At 40.1% G+C, this 24891-nt stretch overlaps 1 protein-coding gene across 1 annotated transcript; it reads left to right on the top strand.

Annotated features, from left to right (window-relative positions):
- Nucleotides 1-415: 415 nt before the first annotated feature.
- Nucleotides 416-24266, top strand: LOC122639336 (54S ribosomal protein L51, mitochondrial). The gene is made up of 3 exons (XM_043832164.1): nucleotides 416-554; nucleotides 6286-6392; nucleotides 23998-24266. The coding sequence occupies exons 1-3, from the start codon at nucleotides 475-477 to the stop codon at nucleotides 24168-24170; spliced, it is 360 nt and encodes a 119-aa protein (XP_043688099.1). The 5' UTR covers nucleotides 416-474; the 3' UTR covers nucleotides 24171-24266.
- Nucleotides 24267-24891: the final 625 nt, after the last annotated feature.

Raw genomic sequence — 24891 nt, 5'->3', positions numbered from 1 at the left:
ACAAGTTAATCAAACTAACCAATCCAAACCAAACCGTTCTGCATTAGTTACTCAATAAGCTTAATGATAGCTTGCTTAAGGAGCTAAGAAGTAGCTTAATTAGGAATGTAGAACTCAACCCTTAGATTCATATGACCTGTCACATGCCTTTTAAATAAAATAATTGGTGAAACTGCAATTCACTAAATTGATTTGGGTTGCTTTTCTATCCATTCCCATTTTTAACTTGCGATGTTAACCAACTGTAATATTTGTATCTGCTTTGATCCGAAATGCATCTCACCTGTTTGACACAATTGTCAATCATAATAGAGGAGCCCTTAGATTTTCTATTTAGTGTTATGCTTCTACAATTGGTTGTCCCAATTCTCAACCATCGGAAGGCATTGGACTGTATGTAAAACAAATACTTTCTTCTATTGTTTCAGCAAGATTTCCTCAGCATCAGTTTGAAGCTAAAACATTCAATTGGGGATGGCTCTCAGAGGTGTGTGGCAACTCCAAAAGTTGATTGTGAGCTACTCTGATTGGGGAGGAAGTAGTCGGGGTATCAGGTGTGCGGATTTTATATTATGTTTGATTTTATTTCTTTTGGCAATGTGGAAACTTATTTTGAAGAGATGGAAGAGATATTATGCTAGAGGAATAAGCTAATCAGAATTGGCAACTTTTCTCTGTTGTAGAATTGTGTGCATAAGCATTTATGAGGAAAAAAATCGTAATTGAAATATTTTTTTGGGGAGGGGTTGGAGGAGGCAATGGTAGAAGATGAATGTGACCCATTGACTCGTGCATTCATTTATTCCACAGTTTGGAAATGGGAGTTTTCTAGCCTTTAATTTCTTTGTGTACTGACAGAACATGCAGTGTTTCGAATGGAACTTCTTTGCAGGCATATTTTCCTTTCATATTTGAATTTACTCATGCACAGGACTTTGCATATTAATTAATTGAGAACTGATGTTAGCATGTAGCAAGAGAAAAACAATTGTTATTAAACAGATAGTTTGTCGCTAATTTTTAAGCTACTGGATTGGCTTTGTTACTTTGTGAATCAGTAATGAATATCAATCAATTATGACTTTATAAGCTAAGGTAGGCTTAACTTTATTTAAATCTATTCTTTAAGTTCTAATTTCAAATAAAGAAATCAATGCCTCTGTGTGCAGGAAGCTGTTGGTCTTTTAAGCATAATTATTTTTATTGGAGTAGTTTCAGTATACTTTGAAAATCAAAGTCCGGGCAAACGTTTTAAAACTTGAATAAAAAATTGTATTGGGGTTATTTCCGCCCCCCTATGATAGGAACCAGACAACTGTACTGGGCAGGGAACCTGAGAGGATAATGATCATCCAACCCTAGGGACTAGGGGTCCTACAAAGGCTGGTTAGGTAGGCTATGCTAAGGTGTACAAAACTTAGGTAATGTCAGATAACAGGGACTGGCAGCAAAATACATGGTTTATATGTAAACCAAAACAGGAAAATCAATTCGGCAATGAGCAATAGAAATCATAAGTGAATGCACCAACTCAACTAGGATTCAATTGGGAAATATGGGGATGGGGACATTGCAGCATAACGTCAAATTTAGTACAGGTTATCTCATTATTCCGAAAAGAACAAGTGCTGTACTATTCCTTAATCATACCTCTAATAAATAAAATCAGCAAGTAGTTCAATGCATAAGAATCCATAGAACAAATAATAGGTTGTTAAAACTTTGCAGCAGGGGAAAGGGGTGCAATTCTGAAATCCGTGGGGAAGGGTTTTGGTGTCCACAGTAGCAGCAATAGGTGAGGAAAGGAGAATAAAATAAGAGAAGAGAAGAGGAGGGAAGAGAAGAGAGCAGCAGCCTTAACTGGCCGATTGATAGAGAGAGAGAGGGAGAAGAAGAAAATTCCACGATGCGGGGGGGGGGGGGGAAGAAGCAGTCCACGATCAAGAGAGGAGAGAGGGGCAGGCGAACTCTTTTTTTTCAAATTCATTCAATCAATAATCTCCATCATGGGGTTTTACAGCCACTTCACCCTAAAACTGAATATTCTATTGGAATAAATAACAAGTAAAAAGTAAAAGTAAAAGTAAAAAATAACACTTAAGTGAAAATACCCATCGGTTGATCCATGGGTCGATCTATTGGACCAAATAGACTAAATGAACCCAAATAAACCAAATAAACCCAAATATAAGAACCAAATAAACCCAAATAAACTAACTAAACTAACTAGGCTGCACTCCATCGATCCAAGTACGCAAGTAGGGGCTGAAATCATCGATCCAAGTAGGCAATATAGTAGCCTCTAAACTCATCATCTATCCATATCTGTGCTGCAGTAGGCTGATCTCTACATCGTCGTCTTTGGTAAACTCTGAACTGTCGGCTTAGTGGGCTGATGTCCTCATCAATTCTCCCCGGCTTGGAAGAATTCACCTCCGGTGAATAGAGACTCTGGTAGTATTCAAGCATCTTGGTGCACTACCTAGGACCGACCCAAACCCAGTTGAACCTGGTCCAATTTGAGTGTTTGGATCTAGTAGGATTTTAGGAAGTTCATTTTATTTGGGAAAGTATAATGTAAACTTTTATTTTAAGGTAGTTATTAGACAAGTAGGGAAATTTCCAATTTGAGTTTTATTGGGTTTCTATTTTAGTTAGCCTAGTTTTAGTAAGTAATTAGGAGTCTTTACTTTTGGCTTTTATAAATAGATGTGTAACCAACGTATTGGACAGATATGAAAGAATGAATTGAGTTTATGAGTTTGCGCGTGTGCACTCTTCTCCCCCCCCCCCTCCTTTTTTTCTTCTCACGGCCTTGGTATCCAGGCGCCTTGGTCGCCTAATTGGTGTCGCCTTAATTTTAGACCCTCTTCAATGCCTTGGGTCGCCTAGACGCCGTGACAACTATGCTCATGGCTTCTTCTCTTTTCCCCCCTTGCAATTCTGACTTCTTTCTAGCTTTTCTTTTCTCCTTCCCGGTCCCCCATTACTTGGTAAGAATCTGGAAAAGATCTCAGCAGAATCCTTCCTCCATGCAATCTGGTCTTGGGCCCCACAGAATGTCTCCCAAGAAATCATCCCATGCCAACAACAACCCGTCCCTGAAGTACCTTCATGCAAGGGCCCCATAGGGCCCGCATAATCTGACAATCTCTCTTCTATAAACAGACTGCTCAATGGTTATCTTGGGATTAAAACATGGACATGACACAGGTAGTCTATCACATTTTTAACAGATGCTATCACCTTAGTCGTGTTTGTACTTTGATGACATTAATCAGGCTTTGAAGGTCACACAAGAAGGCTATTTGACCAGCAAAATTTAGGAATTAGTGCGTGCTGAAAAATGGATTTTTCTTTCCAAGTGAAGGACAGGATGATATTAACCCATATATGGGCCCAAGTATGGGCTTGCATGGGAGCCAAATCGATGAACAGAATATGCGTTGGTTTGACCTGCGTATAACCAAACCCATGTGAATTAACTGGTCTTCCCCAAATTATACACTAAAGCACATGAAATCTAATTTTGCCCAGTCAAATCCTATTCTATGGTATGTGTAGTCTATTTCAACCCAGAAAACTCTAGTTGAGTTCCCTGTAGGTGATGTAAATCTATGGGGGAAGACCTGTACAAACAGGCCCTATGCAAGCCCATACCATCATGATAGCATGTTTTGCTGAAGTTTGAAGACATTGCGGTCCACATTTTTAGTTTTTCAGCCCTCGAGTTTCTTCCATTTGCGAAAGGTTGGTTGGGCTGGAGAATGCAGACAGAGACACTTGTCCTCATTTTCCCTACTTTTATAAAGATTTTAGGAAGTCAATGATGCAGATCAATAGGGGGATCTGCTGGTGGTGGGATCAATGGAAGAAAAGTGAAGAAGGGGCTCGATCTGCTAGGAAGGGGAGGTGCACTCCCATCTACCACTTGCTCAGAGAACCCTCTCCCTTAATTTTAATACTCAAATCGTGGGTGGCTTGAGTAGCCTTACATATATTTGTTCAGACCTTTCTAAAAAAGGAAATTAACAAAAAGAAGATAAGACTAGGAATCTCCCATGCATAGACTGTTTTGCAGAATCCGTAACTAACCAAACATGTAAGGAAATAAAAATAGAAGACCAAACAATATAGATTACTTTCTAGTTCTACCTTGCTCAAACTATGGTTGGGTATCCTAAATGGACTTGACAACTATCCAAATCTGTTTATACAACTGAATATTATAAAAATCAGAAGATAATATCTAATTAGATACCCACGATCCTGGTTTTAAGGAGACCAGAATTCTCCACACAAAAAGGCTGAACATAAGAACCCCATGGGCCCCACGAGACACTAAGAATATCTTCTTACTACTTGAAACAAAAGATTCAAAACAATTCAAAAAAAAAAAAAAAAAAAATTCTATCCATGTATCTAGCCTACATTAGCACAATGCATCCAAGCTACAAAGTACAGATCAAAGGCCCGAAATAAAATTTGAAACCACATCCAATGATGGTGATCATGCTCCTGCATTAGTCAAGTTATACATGTATACGTTAGTTAAAGGCATTCAATTTGTACACCTGTCTCACTTCTAGGATTCTTCAAATACCTTCTTCAGTGACATCACGTAGGCCATTTCAGTGAAGACTGAAGAGCAGGTCTTTTTGAGTACTTTAGAACATGAGACACGTGACTGTTCTGCAATGAATATTGTTTGTGGCATGGCACCATCTTAGAGTTCTAATATGCCTAGAAATAGTAGTCTTAAGAGTTAAGACCTAGCCAACAACAACAGCCATTAGCAGTTCATGCCTTCTTTTGCTGTCAATATCGTGTCCCCATAACCCAAAAGAAAGTCCACCTCTGCCAATTTCATGTCCAACAGCCTTAGTTTTCATCCCAAGGTTCAAACACATAAAATTCAATGAAAACAAATACAATATGCAATAATGAAGAAAAATCATTTAATATAACACAATGTCAAAATGTTACAAGTACAAGTGTATAAGTGGCACAATTAGTCAAGTACAAATGTATAACTAAGGTTAAAACATCCTTACGAAACCATTCCTCCAACTCTATGTTAGTATCACATAGAGTTCTGGGAAGGCTCGAAACCTTTGGGGAAAAAGGGTATACTGTATACCTCTAAGTTTAAGTCGTGCACAAGTCTTGCTCAAATGTGGAAAATCGTCGCTGTAGATGCGTTGTAGCAGTCTCCAACGGTTTGTTCCACCAAAATGTAAGGGATTTAGCCAAATCTGGTTTTTATTTTTTGGGAGATTCTCCCTCTAACAAACAAAACAACCCAAAACTCTTGAAATGGGTAAAAATTTTGACCCAATCCTATCGGAGCAGTGCTTTTATATGCATTGTTTTGTGCTGATATGATACTGAAATCGAGTTGAAATAAAAATTTGGCCAAAAACTGAAATTTCAGTCAAAATTCTGCATACCTAGTGAGTCGACATGTGTTTGTTGAAACCAAAATATTTCGCGAAATCTCAATCTTTTCGACCAAAATTTCGAACCATGATTCAACCAATTGCTCTGTTCCCACTGGTGGAGCCAAGTTTGGCTCTGAATATCTCCCTACTCAAAGCTCAAAATCTTGAGCTTGGTAGCAATATTGAAGAGCTCTCCACTCAAAATTAAGCCCTATGAATAGTGATGGAAATAGCAATTTTGCTGTAATACAATGCTCCCATTCACCAAAACTGATCCCGTAATGAACATTCAAACCATAGGAACTCTTCTCTGGGATGCTCCCACATTTTTTTTGGGGGGGTGGGGTTGTGTTGTGTTAGGTGGGGTAGGGAGAGTGAACCAAAGTTGTCTTAGAAAATGCTAGTAACCAGGTAACATAGAAAAGCCTTGGAAAACATTATTCGGTGAACTGGTTTACGTTGAGTTACATCTGAGCATGCTAGCGGTTGGTTTACTAAATTGACTGCCTTCCTATTCATTGGATTTCGAAGGCAAAATTCAGCCTAATGCTTTTGAATGCTGCTTGGAAACCTAAGATGTCTACGTCCTTTATCTGCACTTGGTACGAGTTTTGGGAAAATGAAGTGGAATTGTCTTCCTTGTCTTAGATTAAGGCATTCGAATTCGTATATGACACTTGTGAGTGTTAAAATTAGTTCTGTCTCAGGAAGATAACCTATCAAAAGTTCAAAACTGAGATTCTTCTTTTATTGTAGATACGTCTTGAATGTTCTCCAAATCCAGTGTTTTCCTACCAATTAGCTCACCAACGCATCTGACTTTAGTTTGATATCAATATTGTAGGGCATTTATGGAGTCTCATTTGCCAGCATTTAAAGAGAACAATCCTCAGCTAGAGGTTGTCACTGAACTCATTCGTGGTCAACATCCACATTTGAAGGCCTTCTACAGTAAGTTTCTCTCTCTCTCTCTCTCTCTCTCTCTCTCTCTATATATATATATGTGATTTGTATTTGGTAAATGTGATTTATATGGCAAAGGTTGCTTTAGATGGGCGACCTGATAAGTTTATCTTAACAAAACCTGAATTCTGAGAATGCTTGAATGATCTAATCGATCACCCAACCCCTTATTTATATTAATCTCAAATCATAATCAAAGTAGGAGTCCATCTCAACACTCCCCCTCAAGTTGGAGCAAAGATATTGATCATGCCCAACTTGACTAGATTGGGATGAAACAATTTCCTGGACAATCCCTTGGTGAAGATATCAGCAAGCTGATCAGTAGTTGTCACAAAGGGAATGCAAATCTGTCCATCTTCTAACTTCTCTTTGATGAAATGCCTTTCCACCTCAACATGCTTGGTACGATCATGCTGTATTGGGTTGTGTGCTATGCTGATTGCAGCCTTGTTGTCGCAATACAACATCATAGGAAGACGAATAGGAACACCAAGATCTTGTAGCAAACCTTTAAACCAGAGTAACTCACAAATACCTTGTGCCATAGTTCGAAACTCAGCTTCAGAACTAGAACGAGCAATTACATTTTGCTTCTTGCTACGCCATGTGACAAGATTCCCACCTACAAAGGAGCAGTATCCAGAAATAGACTTGCGATCTGCAGAACCAGCCCAATCAGCATCGGTATATGCCTCTATCCGTAGGTAACCATGTGAAGACAAAAGAATACCCTTTCCAGGAGCTGACTTCAAATAGTGTAGGATGCGAAGAACAGCCTCCATATGAGAAGTGTAGGGATCATGCATAAATTGACTCACAACACTCACAGCAACAGCAATGTCTGGACGAGTGTGTGAAAGGTAAATCAGCTTCCCTACAAGCCTTTGGTACCGGCCTTTATCAATAGGCTCAGCCACATTTTCCTTGAGCCGAACAGTGGGATCCATATGAGTATCTGAAGGGTGGCAGCCTAGTAAACCTGTTTCAGCCAACAAGTCTAGAACATACTTTCTTTGGGAGAGAAATATGCCTTCTGAAGATCTGGTCACTTCAATCCCAAGAAAGTATCTTAATTTTCCTAGATCCTAAATCTCAAATTCCTGGCCAAGGAAGGTCTTCAACTGTCTGATCTCATCACCATCATTGCCGGTAACCACTATGTCATCAACGTAGACTATAAGAACCGTGAGTTTTTCACCAACCTTCTTGATAAAGAGTGTGTGATCAGCATTACTCTGCTTATAGCCCACAGAAATCATGGCCTTGTGGAATCGACCAAACCAAGCTCGGGGTGACTGTTTCAGCCATACAATGCACGCTTTAGCCTGCACACTTTTCCTTTATTTCTGTCACAAGAGAACCCTGGTGGGATGTCCATATATACCTCTTCCTCTAGTGCTCCATTTAGGAAGGCATTTTTAACATCTAGCTGCTGCAAATCCCAACCAAGGTTGACTGCACATGATAACAACACACAAACTGTATCCAACTTTGCACAGGTGCAAAGGTCTCCTGGTAATCAATGCCGTATGTTTGAGTAAAACCCTTGGCCACGAGTCGTGCCTTATACCTATCAACAGTGCCATCCACCTTCTGTTTCACTACAAACACCCATTTACATCCAACGGTTTTCTTCCCAGGTGGAAAAACCACAAGCTCCCATGTATTATTTTTCTTCAAAGCCTCCATTTCTTCCATCATGGCTGCCTTCCACTTTCCATCTGATAGAGCTTCCTGCCAATTGTTAGGAACACGAACAGAAGAAAGAGAAGAAATACAAGCACGAAATGATGGGGAAAGGGAGTCATAAGAAACAACATGAGATATGGGATGTTGAGTGCAAGTCCTGACACCTTTGCGAAGGGCAATAGGTAACTCAGGAGAAGGAACATTACCGGGTAGAGAGGCAGGTTCAGGATCCAGGTTCGGCAATTGGATGGATACGGGAGCAACAGTTGATTGAACCTGCTTATGTTTCCTTGCATAGGTCTTCGTATTGCTAGCATCAATCATCCTCTGAAATTCACTAATGGTCCTCTGGACAGGAGTCTGGGCTGGAGTGGTTTGCTCCCCCTATACAGGAACCTCTTCCCCTAACTCGGGGGAAGGAGGAGGAGGACTAGAAGTAGGCTGAACAGATTCAGACTCATTATAAACAGACTGGATTGGAGGTGGAGAGTCTATGGTCAACACATCTTCGCTAACACTCTCCCCCTGAAGAGGTGGGGACACATAATAGGAGACGCTCTCATGAAACACGACATCCATGCTGACAAAAGTCCGACGGGATGTAGGGTGATAGCACTTGTACCCCTTTTGTGTAGCAGAGTACCATAAGAAAATGCACCGAAGACTACGTGGGTCAAGTTTGCCCGAGGACCTTATATCCCTGGCATAGCAAACGCAGCCAAAAACCTTAGGGGGAACAACAAATGAGGAAGAGCCAAGTAATAGCTCAACAGGGGGTCTAGAATTAAGGACCCGACTGGGCAGCCTATTAATTAAATAGGCTGCAGTAAGGACAACATCCCCCCAATAAACGGAAGGGACATTATGGGCAAACAGAAGGGCACGAGCTACCTCCAAGAGGTGGCGATTCTTCCTCTCAGTCACACCATTTTGGGCTGGAGTATCCACACAGCTGGTCTGATGGAGGATGCCATGGGCAGCCAGGTATTTTTGGAACTGACCTTCCATATACTCTCTCCCATTATCACCTCTTAAAATCTGAATAGTGGCATTAAATTGAGTTTTAACCAGCTGGTGAAAGTGCTGAAAACATGAGAAAACCTCACTTTTATTGTGCATAAGATAGACCCAAGTGAACCTAGAATAACAATCAATAAATGTGACATACCACCGATGACCCGAAAGTGAAACCTTTCTACTAGGACCCCACACATCAGTATGAACAACATGAAATAAAGAAGATGACCTATTATTAGAAATTGGATAGGTGGAACGTGTCTGTTTGGCCAAGACACAAGGCTCACAAAAAAAGTCTTCTTTATTACAAGTATTACTTAATGCAGGAAATAAAGTAGATAAAGTACCTAAAGGTGGATGTCCTAGTCTAGAGTGCCATATGTGTAGTTAAGAAGAGAACGATGCGGGGGAACAAAGCCTAGAAGGTAAAGCCTGAGTAGATGCAGGATCTCCATCAAGCAAGTACAATCCGCCATGCACTTTACCCGATCCAATCGTCTTCCCCGAGTCCAGTTCCTGAAAAACACAATGAGTAGGAAAGAATGTCACTTTACAGTTCAAAGATTTGGTGATACTACTAGTGGAGAGAAGGTTTGTGGTAAACTTGGGAATATGTAACACAGAAGATAATGTCAAGAAAGGGGAACAGCCAATGGACCCTTTCCCAGATATAGAAGAGAGGGACCCATCAGCAATTTTAACTTTGTCCTTACCAGAAGCAGGAAAGTATGTGTTAAAAAGACTGGAGGAACCCGTCATATGATCAGTAGCTCTAGAGTCTATGATCCAAGGAGTGGAAACTACTGATGCACAATGACCAGCAAAGGAAATACCTGTACGGGCAAAGAAGGAACCTGAATTGGCAGCAGATGTGTTCAACAGACGCCGGAGAGCTTGAAGTTCTTCTTGGGAGAAACCGATTTCAGTAGTGGGAGCTGGAGCTACACTTTCAGCTGTTTGGGAGTCTTAGTGTGATATGGTTTATGGCAATGATCACACTTCACAGGTTCTTTAGCATTAGCAGTAGCAGTAGCAGCAACATTATCAGCAGAAGTGTCAGTAGTGGAACCAGCAGTCTGTAAGGCTGATCTGTCGACCCTAGGAGTAATCATCATAGCAGCCCTCCTTGTCTCTTCACTGTGTACATATGAAAAAGTTTCCTCCAAAGTGGGGAAAGGAATCCGACCAAGAACTTGCACTTGAATAGGGTCATACTCATCATTGAGTCCAGCCAGAAAGTCATAGACCTGAAACTGATCCACATGTGTGTGGTAGGCAGTAATATCCGCAGCAGTAGTAGGCTGAAACCTAGCATAGTGATCCAGCTGTTGCCATAAGCACTTGAGGGCAGCATAATACTTAGTGACTGCCATCTCCTTCTGAGTAGTGTTTTGAACAGTTTTCCTGATCTCATAAACCTGAGCACCACTCCCTGAACGATCATAAGTACCCTTGACAGCAATCCATATCGGAGTAGCAGTGTCAAGGAGAAGATACTGACTAGAAAGGTCAGTTGTCATGGAGTTCAGAACAAAGGACATCACCATTGCATCATTGGCAGCCCATTTAGTACGGGCAACACCTTCTTCAGTGGGTTGTTTGGTGGTACCAGTAAGATGGCCAGTGAGTCCCCTACCAGCTACAGTCAGGGATAATGATCTAGCCCAAATTAGATAGTTGGTACCATCAAGCTTGATGGCTGCAGCATAAGGAAGGAAGTCACTCCTGGTCTGATCTCCTCCAGAAGTAGCTGAGGTTATCTCTGAGTCACCCATAGGTCAGCTAGACAGATATCGAACCTTAAGGTGAACAAAAAACAGATCTTAAAAAAAACCTTTCCAGGCTGAAATCGAGTATGAGTTCTAAAAATCTGATCTGCAGAAAAAAAAACTGCAGTAATTGATGTGAAACAGTGATCGATTGCAGCAGTAGGAGTAGGGAATTAACCCACAAAAAACTCCCCAAACAGCTGAAATCGAGTATGAGTTCTAAAAATCTGATCTGCAGAAAAAAAAGTGCAGTAATTGATGTGAAACAGTGGTCGATTGCAGCAGTAGGAGTAGGAAATTAACCCACAAAAAAACTCCCCAAACAACAGCCCAAAAAATCCAAATCGATAAGGTCAAACCTTGATAGTTGAGATCGATAAAAAGGGAAAAAGGGGCTGAAGCTTTGAGGTCTTCAATTGATAATAATCCAAGTATGATAGATGCTGTCTGAAGCCCTGCCAATGATGCTCCGTAATCGATCTTCCAAGGGTTGTGAGATCAATTTCCAAAAAAGGTTGAAGCAGTCCAAATCGCAGAGAGATAATTGCAGCAGCTATCGATCAACTTTTAGGGCATTAAAATTGAGGTGCATTGGAGGGCAGCACTCGAACCATAATTGGATCACCTCATTAATGCTGCCCTTGAAGGGTTGAGAGAACCAAGCAAAGAGGAAGAAGAGAGAGAGAGGAAATCGATGGAGAGGGAAGAGTTTTGAAAACCCTAGATCAGAGAAGCTGCTCTGATACCATGTTAACAAAACCTGAATTCTGAGAATGCTTGAATGATCTAATCGATCACCCAGCCCCTTATTTATATTAATCTCAAATCATAATCAAAGTAGGAGTCCTCCCCCAGTCCTATTCCTATTAGGAATTCCTACTACAACTAGGAATCCCAAAATAGAGATCGGATAGAGGGGTGAGAACAAAAATTACAGAATAAATAGAAATACAGCATAACATAAATAAATCACTAAAATAATGAAGACTAAATTACCCCTATTGGGTAAGTAGTCCATCTCAATAGTTTATCAGGGTGGCCCACCAATTTTAGCCACGTGGCAGAATGATGTTGCAATTCTGACATTGAATGGATTGGTCTAGGGTTGGATTAGCTACACATCAAATTTCAGGACCTAATTCATTCAAATACCTTCCTACGTATTGGCCAAGGTTCGAAAATTCGTTCCGTTTCACCGTTTGTCAAAACGAGACGAGTGAAATACTGAAATTTTGCCGAAACAATGTATTTTTTCCCCATGAGCTTCTCTTGGCCATTTCCTGCACCCGGGGGGGGGGGTTCAAAGGCTTGAAATGACCAAAATCAAATTTCAGGACCTAATTCATTCAAGGGTAAATTTCTTAGATCTACGAGATTAAAAAAAGAATTATAAGATAAGTATATTTTAAATTTGTTTTACATCCATAAATTTATATTTTGAAAAGATTTACCTAATCTCCAAATTAGTTAGTGCCCGTCCCGCCCAACAACAAAAATATAATTAAACTTCCTAATATATCCTTTGACTCACTTTTTTCCCTAAAAAAAAGATAAAGATAATGCTTAATAGTGTAATGGTTTGCACAACTTATTGAATTCCCTTTTCTCTCTATTTGGCAAGAAACTTGCAAGATTAGTAGAAGTCGGCTAGGTGCTTCCCTCTATCTCGTTATCCCTCTTCCGCTCATTAATCATCTTCACCAGTGCCGATGAGTATTGGCTCTCTCTCACTTTCTTTGTCCTTGTTGCTGTTTCTTTTTTTTTTTCTTCCTTGTAGAGGCTTGGGTTTTTTTTTTTTCTTTTTCCTTCTAGAATATCAAATTTTTTTCTCCCTGAATGGTCCAAGAATTAACATGGAAACCGAAGAATACATTCTTCTAGCTAAGGGAACCATTTTAAGAGATCCAACCACGTGGCACACATCTTTGAAGGTTATTTCATAAATAATTAGAGCCTTAATCCCAACCATGTACACCTCCCTTTTACGTGTGGTAACCACTAGAGGATTAAAACAGGGAGTCAAAGAGGGATAACGAGAAGAGGGAAGCACCTAGCAAGCACCACTTTTGCTAAGAAACCTATTGCTCTCTCTCTTTCTCTGAGTGATGCAGGTCCAAGCACAAGAAAGAAGAAGATACAGCCTTAAGGGACTGTTTATTGGAGCCGTAGATTTTATTTCTATACTTAGTTTTTTTTGAGCTCTTAAATTGAACCGGTCCAACCAATGGTCCAATTTAAGTGACTCTTTTGTATTGGCTAATTTTGTTTTATTCCTATTGGCTCTTAGAGCATCTTTTAGTAGTTTTGTTTTAAAACTATGTTTTGTCCCCCCTCCACGATTCTAAGAGGGCTGGACTTGTTTTTGTAATAGGAATGGCCTTTGGCCCTTTTGGTTATAAATAAAATAAATCGTGGGCAGGCTCCCCTACTATTCTGATTTCAAAAAAATACTGCTTTCTAGATCTTGTTTGCTGCCATCGTGCTGCTGCCTCTGCTCCTCTGTGAGTGCTTGCATCCTTGTGGGAATATCAAGGTGGATAGGGTAGGTGGACTCTTGCGACTCCTTGCATTGTGAAGATCAGTAGGTTTCTCTCAATTGTTCAAGCTGCTGCCTTTGGAGATCCTTCAAACCAATAAGTCAATTTAAAATTCTGTTTACACCCTTCTACTTCTCATCCTCTAACCTAAACCTGTCCTCTGTCCATTCCCATCGATCCCCATCAAACCATACAACCAGCATCCCCAGCCCCTCCATTAAACCTGCAACTCTCCATTGAAATCATAGCTTGGTTTTCAAGCAACAAAGTTCCTGGCATCTGATCCTCTCCAAACTCCCATTGAGTCCCTTACTCATTCCCCCCTACACTCGATCCAAATTTCAGCCCTTCATTCCATCTCTAACCCCCTCATCACCACACCCCATTAAAACCCAAAACCCAGGGATCGATAGATCAGTTCTGCCGTAATTTTGCAGAATTTTCAAACCTATCCAAACCCTGATATTTTTATACAATAATAACCCCCTAGACCTGCCCATTAAAACCATATAATCCTTACCATCAATATCTCACCCTAACCCTAGTTTTACCCTAAATTACCCAATCCTACTCCAATCGGCTAGCACTGTTAGAGATCCTAATTCACTGGTTTCTAGTGGGAATTAATCCTATCTGGAACTACATTACTGAGCCCTTCAAAACTGTGTGATTCTTCCGTGCTGTTTTTCCATCTTGATGTTTTAGAATTTCATTCAATGTTAGATTCTTTTCCCAATGAGAGGAAGAAGGAAGACGTAAGGTGGAAAAGCTGAAGTAGGCGAACTGAAGGAAAACCTTTTTAAGTGATCAAATTAGGATTTCAAAGGGGTTTCTGTCTCCTTGCATGGGAAAACTGAGGGTCATTGTGTTGGAATTTTGTGGCCCAACTCAAATTTATTTTGTTATTTTTGCACATTATAATTCGACATTTCCGTTTTTTTTTGTGTGGCATTTAGCATATGTTTATAGCTCGCAAAATTGTCAATTATGGTACCATTGATATTAGTCTATTGGATTAGTGAGTTGGTTTTGTGGATGATCATCCAAATGAGTCACTTTGTATTCCTCGGGTTGACTGTATTCATCATGATGCACCACATGTTTACATGTGCATTGTTGGACCATGATGGGTTTGAGGGGTGCAAGTCAGAATTGCTTAGACTATGGAATACATGAGGACTAGTCTCGTGTTATTTATTGCATATAGGGTTTGTGAAGTCTGTTCATAAAAAGACCTTGTGTACATTTTAGATATGGGAATAACTTCTTGTCACCAAAGTGGTGAACTAAGAAGTTGTAACCATCTTTTAACCGCCCCTTGTCTTATTCCCAAAAATTATTTAATGGAGGATTTAATGCAGTGGTAAAAAAGGTTTTCAAAAAATTGAAAGTTATTTAATGTAGTTTTTATGTGAAACGACAGGATTTTCCCTCATTGAAAAAAAATGTGTGTTACACTTAAAGGACAAAAAGTAAAGTGACAGTCTTGTGGTAACTAACCTTGGTTACAACAAGATTTTCTCTTTAGATATACAATGGGTTAAAGTATATGTGGCGTGTGGGTATAGAGAAATATACATAGTCGATAGATTAAAAGGATGGGTGGCAGTTGAATCATGGTCCCTATGAGTTGGAGATAGTCTATATGAGCTTTGTGTTGATATTTCTCAAGTTAGAGATACTTTGCCTGAAATTAGTGTGCCTGCATAAAATCTAGAGGAATACTGAAATGATTAATTCAATAAGAGAGGATAGCACTATGTGTTGGCAGCTTTGGGATCCTTTGAAATTGGAGCTCATGTCGCTGTTGGGCAATGAAGAAAGAGGGTTACATGTAGGCTAATGTGGATCAGTTCAGGAAGCCATCTAGCTGTCACATCTCAACTCAATGTATCAACAACCACTCCATAACCTTTTGGATCTCCCCAGTAAACCTGCATTGTTATACAACAACAGCAACAACACACTCAGCCTTATCCCAACTTAATGGGGTCGGCTACGTGGATCGAAACAAAACAAAGTAGGGAAATATGGGGAAAAGAGGGATGGGAAAATAGATGAGAAAAGGAAAATGGAAAATGACAAATGAAAGACGGAGAATAAAAGGAAAAATGAAAGATTGAAGAGGAAAGAGGCACTCAGTCATAACTGACACTATTCTGTTTGAAGCCCCAAAAGAAACAAATTCAAAATCTCAGGTTTCTGCACAATTTATACTGGGTCTAGTTCCGGTTCTAGGGGTTCTGGTTCCGGTTCTAGTGGCTCTTAATTGGTCTATCGGTTTTGGAACTGTTGGGAGGATCAGACCAGAACCGGCCCGGACCAATAAGCTAATCATTTAAAAAAGGTAGATCCAGAATCGGACCAATAAGTTAATGTGTGGGCCAGTTTTGGTTCCTAGCGGCTTGGTTTCGATTCGGTTTTCGGTTCTGGTCCTAAATTGACACCCTTAATTTTGAGTTTTGTTTTTTTTTTTTTTCTAAAAAAATCTGAAGGTTTCAATATGTATAGAGATGCTTCATTAGGGGTTTTGTTTGACCACTGGAATGCGCAAACAAAATTGGTGGTCAAACGAAATGGCTGAGTTTTGGTCAAACCCCAAAATATTGTGGTTTCTAATAGTGTCAAAGAACCTTGTTAGGGGCATAATGGTAATTGAGAAGGTAAGCCCAAGATGCATTTTGGATATGGACATTAGGAGGCTAGCTGGTTATTTAGGATTGGACTTTATGGCTGGTCATCTCCACCGTAGAGATATATAAAGATCTCATGGTCACACATGCAAGGGGAATTGGAAGCTCGAAATACCGGATTGTGGTATACTTGTCCAACTGGGGTGAGCACCATGATTGCTTGTGAGATCCATGGGAGTTCATGTGACATCATTGTGTGATCAACTACAATTCTCTCAACAAGGTTAGATTTAAATCTCCAAAAAGTATTTCATTTTTATTGTTTTTGTTAACAAAACAATTTTAATGAATGGCTTGAGTGATCAATATGATCAAGCAAGCTTTTATATTTATAAGAAAAATATTACAACCTAAAGGACAGAATTGTCCCTACTCTAGCTGACTCTACTAAGAGAGTTGGTAGTACATAAAATCTAAAAATAAGACCCCAAAAAGTCCAGAATACGCCCACAGTACTCTGGTACATTATTCAACACTCCCCCTCAAGTTGTAGCATAAATGTCAAGCATGCCCAACTTGATTAAAGCAGGATGGAACAACTTTTCAGGCAGCCCCTTGGTGGACTTATTAGCAAGCTGATCAGCAAACTTCACAAAGGGAACACAAATCAGTCCTTCTTCCAATTTTTCCTTGATGAAATGCCTATCCACCTCAGCATGCTTGGTACGATTATGCTGTACTGGATTATGTGCAATGCTGATTGCAGCCTTTTTGTCACAATACAACATCATAGGGAGACGAATGGGAACACCAAGGTCTTGTAATAAACCCTTCAACCATAGTAGTTGACAAATACCTTGTGCCATAGCACGAAACTCCACTTCAACACTAGAACGAGCTACCACATTCTGCTTCTTGCTACTCCAAGTGACAAGATTGAAACCTACAAAAGTACAGTACCTAGAGATAGACTTCTATCCGTAGGTGATTATGAGGAGACAGAAGAATGTCTTTCCCTGGAGTTCTCTTCAAGTAGTGAGAAATACGAAGAACAACCTCCATATGGGAAGAGTAGTGATCATGCATAAACTGACTCACAGTATTCATTGCTATAGCAATGTCCGGACGTGTGTATGAGGGATAAATCAACTTCCCTACCAATCTTTGGTACCGGCCTTTATCAACAGATTCACCCTCCTTTTCTTTGAGACGAACATTAGCATCCATAGGAGTATTTGAAGTGTGACATCCTAATAAACTAGTTTCTGTCAACAAATCTAGGATATACTTCCCTTGAGAGAGAGATGCCTTTAGAAGACCTAGTAACTTCAATCCCAAGAAAGTATCTTAACTTTCCTAGATCTTTAATCTCAAACTCCTGTCCAAGAAACTTCTTCAGACGGTTGATTTCGTCACCATCATTACCAGTTACCAAAATATCATCTACGTAGACTATAAGAACAGTGATCTTTTCATCAACTCTTTTAATAAAAAGAGTGTGATCAGCATTACTCTGTAGCCTACAGAAACCATAGATAGCCTTTTGAAACTTGCCAAACCATGCTCGAGGTGACTCCTTAAGCCCATAAAGTGCACGCTTCAACTTACACACTTTGCCTTGGGTTTTGTCACAAGAGAACCTGGTGGAATATCCATATACACCTTTTCATCAAGTTCTCCATTGAGAAAAGCATTCTTCACATCCAGCTATTGTAATTCCCATCCAAGATTGACTGCACAAGATAATAAAACTCGGACGGTATTCAGTTTTGCAACATGGGCAAAAGTCTCCTGGTAATCAATGCCATATGTCTGGGTGAATCCTTTTTGCCACGAATCGTGCCTTATATCTATTCACAATGCCATCCACCTTCCGTTTCACTACAGACACCCACTTGCATCCAACAAGTCTTTTCCCTGGTGGAAGAACCACAAGCTCTCATGTGTTATTTTTCTTTAAGGCTTCCATTTCTTCCATCATTATTGCCTTCCACTTTCCATCTGATAGAGCTTCCTGCCAATTTTTTGAGGAATACAAACAAAAAAAAGAGAAGAAACAAATGCTCGAAAAGATGGAGAAAGGGAGTCATAGGAAACAACATGGGATATAGGGTGTTGAGTACAAGCCCTAACACCTTTGCGAACAGTAATAGGTAGCTCAAGAGAAGAAGTCTTACCAGGTGGAGAAGTAGGTTCTGGATCCGGGTTTGACAATTGGATGGGTATTGGTGTTGTGGTGGATTGAAGCTGCTTATGTTTGGTTCAGCTCTTCGTATAGACCTTCAAATTAGAATCATCAATCCTCTGTTGAAATTCACCAATGGTTTTCTGGACTGGAGTTAGCTCCCCCTGAGCGACTGAGCAGGATTTTCATTATTATCATTATCTGTAATCTCCCCCTAAAGTAGAGGGAGGAATAGGAGCAGGAGGAGCAGATTCATTAAGCACATATTGAAGAGGGGGGTCTTTGGTTAGCACATCTTCACTAAAACTCTCCCCCTGAAGAGGTGGAGACGAATAATAGGAAAGACTCTCATGAAAACATCCATACTTACCTTATCTGTAATCCCCCCTGAAGTAGAGGGAGGAACAAGAGCAAGAGTGGTAGGAACAGACTCATCAAGCACATATTGAAGAGGGGCGTCTATGGTCAACACATCTTCACTAAAATTCTCCCCCTGAAGAGGTGGAGATAAATAATAAGAAACACTCATGAAAACAACATCCATACTTACCATAGTACGATGAGTAGGGGGATAGTAACACTTGTACCCCTTTTGGATGGCAGAATAACCTAAGATAATGCAGCGGAGGCCACTGGGTTCAAGCTTACTAGGGGATCTGGTGTCCCTAGCATAGCAAACATAGCCAAACACCTTAGGTGGAACGACAAAAGAAAAGGAGCTCATGTAACAGTTCAATCGGGGATTTGGACTCAAGGACCCGAGTAGGCAGCCTATTAATCAAATAGGCTGCAATGAGGACAACATCCCCCCAATAAGAAGAGGGAACATTCTGGGCAAACATAAGGGCACGAGCCAACTCCAAGAGATGACGATTTTTTCTCTCAGCCACACCATTTTGGGTTGGAGTATTAACACAGCTGGTTTGATGTTAAATCCCATGGGCAACAAGGTATTTTTGGAATTGACCTTCCATATATTTTGTCCCATTGTCACTTCTCAAAATTTTGAGAGTGGCATTAAATTGGGTTTGAACCATCTTATGAAAAAGCAGAAAAACAGGAAAAAACCTCATTTTTGGTGTGCATGAAGTAGACCCAAGTGGTTCTAGAGTAACAATCTATAAATGTGACAAACCAACAATGACCGAAAATTGAAACTTTTCGACTAGGACCCAACACATCAGTATGTACTAAATGAAAAAGGGAAGAACATATTTTGTTAGAAATAGGATAATTTGAACACGTCTGTTTGGCCAAGACACAAGCCTCACAAAAAAATTCTTCCTTATTACAGGTTTTAACCAATGTTGGAAATAAATGGGATAAAGTTCCCTAAGGGGAGGGATATCCTAATCTAAAATGCCATTGGTGCAATTCAGAGGAGGAGGAAGGCTGACAATTGAGAAGGTAATGCTAGAGGAGGAAGATGATCATCATCAAGCAGGTACAATCTACCGTGCACTTTATCACATCCAATCGTTCTCCCCGTTTCTAGTTCCTAAAAAACACAATGAGTGGAAAAAAATGTTACTTTGTAATTCAGATCTTTAGTAAGACTACTAATGGAAAGAAGATTAGTAGTGGAATTTGGAATATGTAATACAGATGACAAAGTAATGGAGGAGGAGCAACTAATGGAACATTGGAACCCTTTCCTAAAATGGATGAGAGGGAGCCATCAGCTACCAGATTTTATCCTTGCCAGAAGTGGGAGAATATTTATGGAAGAGACTAGAGGAACCTATCTTGTGATCAGTGGCACCGGAGTTTATGATTCATGGAGTGGAGACAAACGATGCACAATGACCAGCAACTGAAATACCTGAACAGGCAAAGTGGGAACTTGATGGAGTAGAACTGGCAGGAAGAGATGTAGTAGAGGTAGCGGAAGTCTATAACATACGCCTGAAATCTTGTAGTTCTTGCTAGGAGAGACCATGTTCAACAGTGGGGGCTGTAGCTAAACTTTCAGTGCGATTAGCCTTGTTTTTAGTTTTACCACGACCACGTTTGGCTTCAAAATCAGTAGGTTTCCCTTGTAATTTCCAGCAAGTAGCCTTTGTGTGATATGGTTTGTTGTAATGTTCACACTTAACAGGTTCCTTGGTGGAAGAAGTAGCCGTAGGAGCTTTAGGAGAGCCATCACTAATAGTAGCTGGGCTGGAACCAGCTTGTAGAGCAGACCGATCTATAGTAGAAGTATGGATCATAGCAGCCCTTCGAGTTTCCTCAGTATGTTCCAAAGCATTGGACTGCTCCAGTGTAGGGAAAGGAACTTGCACTCGAATAGGGTCATACTCAACATTCAGACCTGCCAAGAAGTCATAAACACGGATTTTGTCAACGTGTTTGCGATAGGCACCAATATCAACAGCAATAGAAGGCTGAAAATCTGAGTAATGATCCAATTGCTTCCATACACTCTTGAGGGCAGAATAGTACTTAGAAACTGATAAATCCTGCTGTGTGGTGTCATGAACCTTCTTGCGAATCCCATACACCTAAGCAGCATTTCCTACCTGCCCATAAGTCTCCTTGGCAGCACTCCATTTATGATGGGCTGTATCTAATAAAGTGTAGCAAATAGGACATCACCATTGCATCATTAGACACCCATCTATCCTATAGAGAACCAGGTTCAGCTGGCATTATGGTACTCCCAATAATATGTCCAGCAAGTCCTCGACCAGCAATGGTCAAATAAGTAGACCTGGACCACATTAAGTAAGTGGTGCCATAAAGTTTGATAGGAGCAGCGAGAGGTAAAAAATCTGTTTGTGTCTGTCCATCACTTCCAGAAGTGGCAGTAGTAAAATATTGGAGCCTTGCATGCTTGCAAACAATCAATCAATAGAACCAGCAAAGAAGGTTGAAGCAATCGGCCAAAGAAGAACCAGACAAAAATCGATGTGTAGAAATCGATCCAAATTGAGAAGACCTGGGTTTTTTCAAAAAAACTCAGAAAAATTTGCTGATATCAAGGTCGAGTGGTCCTCTTGAATGAATAAAACACCCCTGAAAAAATCAGCAATAGGAGACAGCCCTAACCCAAAAATCTATAAGTGTCATGGTTTTATAAAACCCTGAAAGTGGAGATCGATATTGGTTAAGGGCTTCAAAAATTGCTGTAGAGCTGTGATAGGTGCTGTCCAGAACTGCCAGGTTGGGTCCCCAACAGGTAATATCAACCTTCAAAGTAGAGAGAGGCTTGATCTTCGTAAAAAGGAGAACTCCAAAAATTGCAGAGGAGAGAGGCAGCAGCTGTCGATCTGAATTTCTGTTTAGAACATTAAGTGATGAGGTAGTATTGAGGGCAGCATCTAGATCATACGATCATCTCATTAGTGCTGCCCTAAGGTGGAGGATGAGAACCAAGAAGAAAAGAATGAGACGAGAGCAAGAGGAAGAAAAAACGATGGGAGGGGGGAAGGGTTTTGAAAACTTAGATCAGAGAATTTGGCTCTGATGCCATGTTAACAAAACAATTTTAATGAATGGCTTGAATGATCAGTACGATCAAGCAAGCTCTTATATTTATAAGAAACAGATTACAATCAGAGGACAGAATTGTCCCTACTCTAGCCGACTCTACTAAGAGAGTTGGCAGTACATAAAAATATAAAAATAAGACCCCAAAAAGTCCAGAATACCCCCACGGTATTCTGGTACATTATTCAACAGTTTTTTTTATTGATCAAATCAATCGGTTTTTGGATTCTATATTTCATTGGTTTGTATCAAATATATGTTAATGGAGGTTCGTCAAGGGCATAATCTCTAACAACAAAAAAATAATGGCTCTGGTGATATCTCTTGCCTGAAATCTCATGTCATAGAAGATTTCTTAATTTCTAAAATTTGTGTTTGTTTTGGAAATTGGTTTATTCATCTATCAGAATTGAAAGTAATTTTCAGAGGCTATGTTTGCCAATGTCCAACCATGAGTTAGTTTTATAAGTATCACTGGTGACCAGCAACCCCACCCTAGCTGTTCTAATGAGCAAGATTGGTTGGAGAAATGAGGAGTGTAGCTTCTTTCCTTTAGTATTCCGTATTGTTGGAGAAGTTAGTGGAGAAGACAAACCATTAAAGAAGAAGAAGATGGTGATGTTATCATCATCAAATGGGAAATAATGATGACATTAGAAGTTAGAAGACATAATGGAACTTGAAAAGACTAGTTAAAATATGAAAGGAATAGAGATTTGGGAGTTAAAAAGACAAAAGTTGACAATACGTTGTCATAAATGTTTGGTGGCGTAGGCTAATCCATATCATTAAAGGCCAAATTGGGTCATCAATGAAACTAAAATTTATAATCTGTCCGATCATCTCTCTCTCACAGTGCCAGGTATTCTGTCTATAGAATGAATCCAGTCTCTGAAAGACTTTCTATATGCTCTCTTTATCCTGTGTTAAGACCTTATTATGACAGGGAATAAAGCAGATTTATGGTGGAAGGGCCGATGGGAGTTTCTGGAATTTGAAGGTTCCTAGGGGATGAAAGGATAGGTAAAGAATTGTTTGGGAATGCTGAGTTTAAGCAACTGGGGTACCATGTGGGATGATGAAAGATAGACATGGAGAAAGTTTTCTGACCTCACAATAAGAGCTTTGAGTTCTTTGAGTTCCTCATTTCCTTTTGGCCTCAGTAAAGGCCAAATTTTTAGGGTTAACGCTAACGATAGTGGCGATTGGAGATAGTCCAACAACTCCAACCTGGTAGGTGGAGGAGTGAGAGAAGTCTTGCAGTCTTTGTGAAAGAGCTATGACCTGATGAGAATTTCTGGAATTTGAAGGTTCCTATGGGATTAAAGGATAGGTAAAAGAATTGTTGTGGAATGTTGAGTATATACAACTGGGGTACCATGTGAAATGATGAAAGATAGACATGGAGATGTTTTCTGACCTCATAGTAAGAGCTTTGAGTTCCTCATTTCCTTTTGACCTCAATAAAGGCCAAATTTTTAGGGCTAACGCTAACGATAGTGGCGATTGGAGATAGTCCAAGGATTCCAACCTGGTAGGTGAGGAGTGAGAGAAGTCTTGCTGTCTTTTTTAAAGAGCTATGACCTTCTCTCGTCAATGGTGCATTCACACTGTAAACTGTCCGCTAACTTATGGGAAGGCAGAACATCGTATTAGTAAATATTTTTATGTCATCTTAGTATTTCCCTTACTTTTCCTAACAGAAGTTTACTAGTTTGGGGAAACATAAGATGGTGGGTGCTATTTTGCAAATATCAGGGACCTACTGGTGCAAGTTCTAAATATCATAAGGGAAGCAGTTTTCTGTCTGGGAGTGTGGCCTACGCCAGTCTATCTCTCTCTTCCTTAAAACAAGGGGGCAGAGGTGTCTTTTCACATGGGGAGGAAAGAGATAGACTCATGGGAGTGCTGGCGTAGGCCACACTCCCGGACAGAGATCTTTTTCGCATATCACTCCCGGACAGAGATCTTTTTCGCATATCATAAAGTGGAGAGGATATGTGATGCGTTGACCATCTTTTGGACTAGTTTTATAGAATGAGCTCTTTTCATTCTTTTGAGCAACCTAATTCTGGAACTAGAAGGTGCTTTTAGAGATTTGACCAGTCTGGTGCTTGTATCTTTTCATGGAACAGCTTCAGTTTTAGCACAAATAATACGACAGTAGAAGTCTCTCTTTCCAGAATTAGGTCACACACACACACACACACACACACACACACACACAGTTCTAAGGGTTCAAAGCTGATTTTGCTTTCTCTACTGTTACAGAAAACAAGAATGAGCGTGTTGTATGCGTGAAGAATCTTACCCCAGAAGACGTACTCCTACACGCTACCAGGCTAAGGAATGCGTTAGGAAGGAAGGTGGTGAAACTGAAGACTAGGCATGTCACCAAACACCCAAGTGTGCAAGGTACATGGACAACTGACTTGAAATTTTGATCCTCCCAAGAGAACCAGCACTTATTCTGGGTGTATGCCACTGGTTTGTCGGAGTTTAGCTCTTGATGCCTGAAGATTTTGAGCATGTTGATGCTATAATGGTTTTAACCTCTGATTATATAATTTCTATTTTATAGAAATACTTAAATGGGTGGTTCTCTTTCTCCTCTGGTTAAGTTAGATTCCAATCCAAATTCAAAACTCAAAAAAGGGAGTAGAAACCCTTACCAGAAGTGCATAGATTATTCAACAAAAAACAAAGAAATAAGCAGTGATAGCAATAAAGAATCACAGACTATGTGAGATAAGCCACTTCATAGCCCTGTTAAGATGAGTTTCCCTTGACAGTCCACAAATTTTGCCACTTGGTAGATGATGTGGCAATCTCCCTTGTTGGATAGACAGTGGATGGTTTAGATACATTTGTCAAATCTCAAGCACAAATTGAACTATATCCTTTCTCATGTTCAGGCATTCATCTCCATGTACCTCTATGCATGCATATAGTACTCTGGCCACTATTGTGCATTAGCCCATAATGTTGGAATTCCAAAGCTCTATTCTCCCTTGACTAACTTCATTTTGGCTGAACTTTGTTCTACCCTCTTAAAATTTAGGCTCATCAGGCATGCTGTGGTTGATTTTTGCACTGATCAGATACGCTGCTTTATGGCAGATTTTTGCACACATTATTTTAAGGAGTTATGTTGTTCTACCCTCT

This window comes from Telopea speciosissima, chromosome 9 (genome assembly GCF_018873765.1).
Source record: "Telopea speciosissima isolate NSW1024214 ecotype Mountain lineage chromosome 9, Tspe_v1, whole genome shotgun sequence".
NCBI classification, from domain to species: domain Eukaryota; kingdom Viridiplantae; phylum Streptophyta; class Magnoliopsida; order Proteales; family Proteaceae; genus Telopea; species Telopea speciosissima.
The sequence above is the reverse complement of the archived record's forward strand: the minus strand, read 5'-3'. Positions and strand labels throughout refer to the sequence as shown.

Coding starts and splice junctions, on each gene's coding strand:
- LOC122639336 (XM_043832164.1), top strand. CDS start 475: ATGGCTCTCAGAGGTGTGTGGCAACTCCAAAAGTTGATTGTGAGCTAC. Junction 555..6,285: donor GGAAGTAGTCGGGGTATCAG/GTGTGCGGATTT, acceptor TCAATATTGTAG/GGCATTTATGGAGTCTCATT. Junction 6,393..23,997: donor ACATTTGAAGGCCTTCTACA/GTAAGTTTCTCT, acceptor CTACTGTTACAG/AAAACAAGAATGAGCGTGTT.